This window comes from Penaeus monodon, chromosome 2, assembly GCF_015228065.2.
Source record: "Penaeus monodon isolate SGIC_2016 chromosome 2, NSTDA_Pmon_1, whole genome shotgun sequence".
Lineage (NCBI taxonomy): Eukaryota > Metazoa > Arthropoda > Malacostraca > Decapoda > Penaeidae > Penaeus > Penaeus monodon.
Window position 1 is genome coordinate 36347363 of NC_051387.1, and position 6048 is coordinate 36353410.

General features: G+C 37.3%; 1 protein-coding gene and 1 non-coding gene across 2 annotated transcripts; both read right to left on the reverse strand.

Annotated features, from left to right (window-relative positions):
* Positions 1–2029: 2029 nt before the first annotated feature.
* Trnan-guu lies at positions 2030–2103 on the reverse strand. Its single transcript has one exon. It is a non-coding gene; the product is annotated as a tRNA-Asn (tRNA).
* A 1352-nt stretch (positions 2104–3455) lies between these two features.
* Positions 3456–4758, reverse strand: LOC119578764. The gene is made up of 3 exons (XM_037926385.1): positions 4279–4758; positions 3834–3975; positions 3456–3727 (listed from the first exon to the last, which is right to left on the reverse strand). Exons 1-3 carry the CDS (start codon positions 4756–4758, stop codon positions 3456–3458), a joined length of 894 nt encoding a protein of 297 aa, XP_037782313.1.
* Positions 4759–6048: the final 1290 nt, after the last annotated feature.

Below are 6048 nucleotides of genomic sequence, written 5' to 3' on the forward strand. Positions count from 1 at the left end.
GGTCAACCAATCAAGGGAAGACTTCACAACTGACACAACACCAAGGAGCATCAAGTTCATGTGCCTCCAAACGTTTGCGCTTTTAATCCTCCTCTTCATGAGTGCTCAAAGCTAATAAAATATTCAGTGAATCAACAATGCCTCTGGCGCCCGATGTTAGACTTGCGTCTGCAGCATAACTCTGTATAAGTTTAAGAAACTTGCTATTGTAAATTGGATCGTGAAAAGTAGCAGTTACGTAGGGATCACTGCTTTCAAATCTGTTATTGATCTCAAACAATAGTGTTTCTTTTATTGCTGTAACTGCTTGAATATGAATGAGGATATTTGTAACATTGTTAAACGCAAATTTCATAGCTGCAACCAAAGGTATCACGTGTGACAGGTAAGAATATGCCAAACTAAAAATTCTTGTTCTTTTATTAAGTGGCTTCAGACAAGCATTATAATTATTCAAACTAACCATATCACCAACTCTGTGGGTTTCAGCTGTATTGTTGAAACTTAGGGGCTGATCTGAAAAGTTAGAACATCTTGCACAAGGATAGTTGACGCACACGTAACCTTGAGTTTCATTTCAGATAATTCTGTTACTTTAAGGAAATTCATAACGATGTATAAAAAATAAATGATAATGCTTTATCATTTTCTCTTGCAAAAATACAGTACATTTATTGCACAGATATGTACAATGTATAGCAGTGTGCTATGTGAATGTCTGGAAATTACTGTCCTATGGTAGACTTGCTTCTGTTTCTCCAACATGCACGATGCCTAGTCAAGCAAGATGCCCATATAACATCGGCATCCACGATTGCGTATGCGGATGGTAAAAGTGATGAGGATATCAAATTCGGATATATGCTATTAACGATAACGATATCGATAAAGATGACTAAGCAACAACAATAATGATAATGCTAAAAAGCATAATCAGGAAAAAAAAACTATGGTTATAATAATGATGATATTAGTATCAATAACAATGATAATAATAATGATAAGAAAATGATAGTAATTATAACTGAAATAATTATGACAATAATGATAATGATAATGATAATGATAGTGATAGTGATAGTGATAGTGATAGTGATAGTGATAATGATAATGATAATGATAATGATAATGATAATGATAATGATAACGATAACGATAACGATAACGATATGGTAACGATAATAATGATGAAACGATAATTTTGAAGATCATTTCATAAAAGATTATAATAATGATAATAGTAGTTATAATATTCATAATAATAATAACAGTGATGATTATATCAATTATATTGATAATATTTATAATGATACTACTACTACTACTACTACCACTACTACTACGACTACTACTACTAATAATAATGATAATAATAATAAAATAATAATGATATTAATGATGATAATAACGATTATAACACTAATAATAGTAATGATGATGATGATGTAATAATCGTAATAATGATAATGATAATAATAAAACTGGTATTAATGACGATGAAGATTATGATGATAATAATAATAGTAATGTGATAATGATGATGATGATGATGATGATGATGATGATGATGATGATGATGATGATGATGATGATGATGATGATGATGATGATGATGATGATGGTAATGATAATGTCATTTCTCATTACCTTTCTAACCTACTCTTAACTTACACAAACATCCACATGTTTATACTTAAAACTGATCATACGAGTATAATACAAATGGTTGTCATCAGTAAATATTCATTTGAAAAGGTATTTGCATTTAGTGCGACTTGTAACTCACTTTCTGATGGTATTAATCCATGGGGGCAACTTCCTATTTTCACCTTGTCCTTCTTTGCATTAGTATTCTTAGACAGAGATTTGGTGAAACTGTAGTGTTTGGGAATCTTAATAACTTATGTTTATTTATGCGGCGATAACTATTTGAAAGCCGTTGTGTAATCATGTGTAATCGTATAAGTATGGTAGGCCTGTATTCGTTGCGTTTCTGCCATATCAACTTGTGGTTAGGCTATAAAAGTAACGCCCCCGGGTGGGCTCGAACCACCAACCTTTCGGTTAACAGCCGAACGCGCTAACCGATTGTGCCACGGAGGCTTAAGGAAATACGTAATTTTAACTCAGATGGGTAAAACGATTAAGCTTGACTCCGACCTCAGGTGACCTAATTTATCCTTTGGTCCAGCGGTCTCTCTGTCTGCTACATACTCTTGGCGAAATTCAAATCGTCACGATTAATCTCTTCTTTCTATTATCATATTTATCTTCATTTTATCCTCCCTGCACCTTTCTAAATGTCTCTGACTTGCCGTTGTTTGGGGACCATGATACAATTCAAACTTATATATACGAAAGAAAGTTAAGCAATTATGCTAGACCAGAGAATAGGAAAATACACGAGACCGGACACTAGTTGGCAGTCACGTGTCTATTTAATACATGGTTATTTAATAGATCACGATTTTAAAAGTCTTAATGCGTCTACGAAAACATACACTTAGTCACAGAACAAAACTTATATCAACATATTACATGGAATTATCGGTCTAGTAAGAAGAAGAGCTAAATGTTAGTGCTAAAAATGCCATTTGTTTTGAACAAAAAAGCTCCGCGACCAATACAAAGCAGGGAAATGCAGAAATTCAAAAGAAAATTAAGGCCATGTGGAACAGGAAATCACAGCTTATTAATTAATCATGCCACACTAATCACCTCAATTTGCGGACAGTTAAATTTTTTTTCTCCAAGTCCATTTCTATATTTTTGTTTTATCTGATAATTCCCAGTTTTCCCAAATATCATATTATAATAATGATTTATATTTCATCTTTATCATTTGCATCTAACGTATATATACACCTTGTAAATTGATTTTATTTATTTCTATTTCTACCTACTTACCCATATAAGCTATGAATGTGTGGGTGCATATGATTGTATACATACATACGTGCAGGACACACACACACATACAGACACACACACACACACAGACAGACACAGACACACGCACGCACACACGCATACGCTCACGCAAACGTACACTCATGCACGCGCGCGCGCACACACACACACACACGTATACATATGATTGCTCAGTCTCTCTCTCACTCTCACTCTCACTCACAGTCACTCACATACACAAACTTTTTATATATATATATATATATATATATATATATATATATATACATATATATATATATATATGTATATTATATATATATATATATATATATATATATAAATATATGTATATATATATATATATATATATATATATATATATATATATATATATATTATATATATATATATATATATATATATTATATATATATATATATATATATATATATATATATATATATATATATATATATTATGTGTCCATTCTTTGCGATCCTTTGTGATCTGCTCCCATGCTTTGGTGTCAATTCTACATGGTGCTAGTGGTCATTATATCTCAATTTCGGTCGTCCGACTCCTCTCCTGCCTTCTTTTAGTTCTCCACAGAGGATAGCTTTAGGCAGCCTTGAGTCATCCATTCGGATGACGTGACTGGTCCATGTGAACTGGCACTGGGTAAGGATGGCTTCGACGCTAGGCATGTTTGCATGGGCTTTCACCTCTGAATTTGAGGTCCTTTCTCTCCAACTGATTTTTAAGGGGCTGTCGGAGATGTGACATCTGGACTCTCTGTAATATCTTGATGTTGCGTCTGAAGAGCGTATGTTTCCACTGAGTAAAGCAGGCTGGAAAGCACTACCCGCACTTTGTTTGGAGACATCTACCCAGATGCTTCCATACTTGTGTTTGCAATTTACCAAATGCTGTTGAAGCTGCACTGATCCTCCTTTCAGTTTCCTTATCCAGGTTGTTCTCTATGGAGAGGCTACTACCAAGGCAAGTAAAGTGCTCTACGTTCTTGAGCAAGCTTCCATTGAGGGATATGTTGGGTTGTCCTGGCTGTGACCCCGGTGTTGGTTAACATCACCTCTGTTTTTGAGGTGTTGATTGTCAATCCAAGGCTTCTGGCTACAGTGTTGAAAGCATCCACATGTTCTGCAGCTTAGCTTCTGTGTTCTGTCTTTTAGGCGCCTAATGTTGAAGAGCTTTCCATTTGAGCGGGTTGTTATGTAGATGCCTTCACTGGTGTGAGATAGCTCAAGGACTGCTGTGATGTAAAGCGAGAAGAGTGAGGGTGCTAGCACACAGCCCTGTTTGACACCCTGGTTAATGCTGAAGTTTTCTGATGAGGTGCCTCCATACTTTAGTGTGAAACTGGTCAGTGAGGCTGATTATGCCAGGTGGACATCCGTAGAGGTGAAGAAGTGACCACAGGCATTGTCGGTTAACGGTGTCGAATGCCTTAGTGAAATCAATGAAAGAGAACAGTGTTGGCATATTCTTTTCAATGGTTTTCTCTTGAAGTTGTCTGATGGTGAAAATCATGCCGATTGTTGATCTCGCACTGTGGAAGCCACACTGAGCCTCGGGAATGACGGAGTCAAGGATGGGTTTCATGTGTTGGAGTATGACTTTCCCAAGGACCTTGTCAGCTATTAATATGAGGGATATGCCTCTGTAATTTCCACATGCGTGTCTGTTTCCTTTCCTCTTGTAGATAAGAAAAACTGCAGCATATTTGAAATTTTGAAGAATTCTTGTTCCAGATAGTTGACAGGTCATCAAGAAGTGCACTGACAATGGTATGTCCCCCACGTTTATAGACCTCTGCAGGAATTCCATCGATGCCTGGTGCTTTGTTGGATGCTGCCTGATTGATTGATTATTTAAAATTATCTGTCACATCAATAGCTAAGGTCATTAGCGGTGAGTACCTTGGTAGATAAAAATATTAAAACATTCAAAACTTTAAAAATCTATCAATAAATATCTTACAAAAACAAAAAATATGTTAAAAATCAAAGCATAAATATTATGCTCTAAGTGTATAAAATTGTTTCATAAACATTAAGCATAATAAAATTTTATTGAAAATATTAGTCTCCCTAAGGAAACTAATAAGACCCTCTGTATCACAATCCTCCCCCAATACATTTTTCAGTGTATATGGGTGAGACAAGTACATACGTCTTTGGTCTGAGACTGTTGCACATCTTTCCACTACATGTGCGACCATTAATGGCTCTTGGCATCCCTCACAAAGTGCTTGACTTTTAGCCATCATCGGCCCATGAGTCAGTCTTGTGTGCCCGATTCTTAGTCTTGTTAATGCAACTTCCACTTTTCGGTTGGGATGGATGCTAGTCACCCAACTGCCAAGGTCATCTCTAATCTCTCGCAGTTTGTTTCTGGTATGCCCCCATTGTTCCTTCCATTTATCACGAAGACAACTCCTGATGCTGGGTTTCAGGTCGGTGTGTGGGAGAGGAAAACGAGCATCACAAGGCTGAGCGGCAGCTGCCTTGGACTTCCGATCAGCTCGCTCATTCTCACTGATACCAAAATGCACTGGCACCCAACATAGTTATCTTTTTACGTGTTGACATCAGTGCAAGCCAATCTTGAAACTTCCTCACTACTGGATGTGATGAGTTTAAGCTCTTGATTGGTTGCAAGGCACTACGAGAGTCACAATATATTACAATGGAATGGTTTGTAAGATCTCAAGTCATCTTAACTGCTGCAAGGATGACATGTAACTCTGCAGTGAAGATCGAGGCTGTTAGAGAAAGACTACCAAATGCAGTCTTCCTTCTGCTCACTGCTGCAAAGCCCACACCATTTTCAGAGCCTTCAGGCTAGTACAGTGGTAACGTATCGGCTTCTCATCCGAGGGGTCGGCGGTTCGCGCCCCGCCCAGGCGCGAGAAGTTGCAACTGTCGCCTGGAGGTTACTGCTGTGGCTGGGCACCACGGCGGGTAAGGACTAGGTTGAGCCGAGTCAGCAGCAGCTGACACACGTGAGCGAGTCGGCATTAGTCGACACAGGCCGGGCTCCCTTCATGGCATAGCCCGGGCGAGGCTAAGCTTCACATATCGGACTTATCCTTACCATTTTCAGATTTCGAATCAT

Excerpts from the sequence above, each read along its gene's own strand:
- LOC119578764 (XM_037926385.1), bottom strand. The coding sequence starts at position 4,758 with ATGGAATTCCTGCAGAGGTCTATAAACGTGGGGGACATACCATTGTCA. Across the intron at positions 3,976-4,278 it reads CTGACCAGTTTCACACTAAA|CCAGGACAACCCAACATATC; the intron begins GTATGGAGGCAC and ends CCGGGGTCACAG. Across the intron at positions 3,728-3,833 it reads TGCAGCTTCAACAGCATTTG|ACGCAACATCAAGATATTAC; the intron begins GTAAATTGCAAA and ends TACGCTCTTCAG.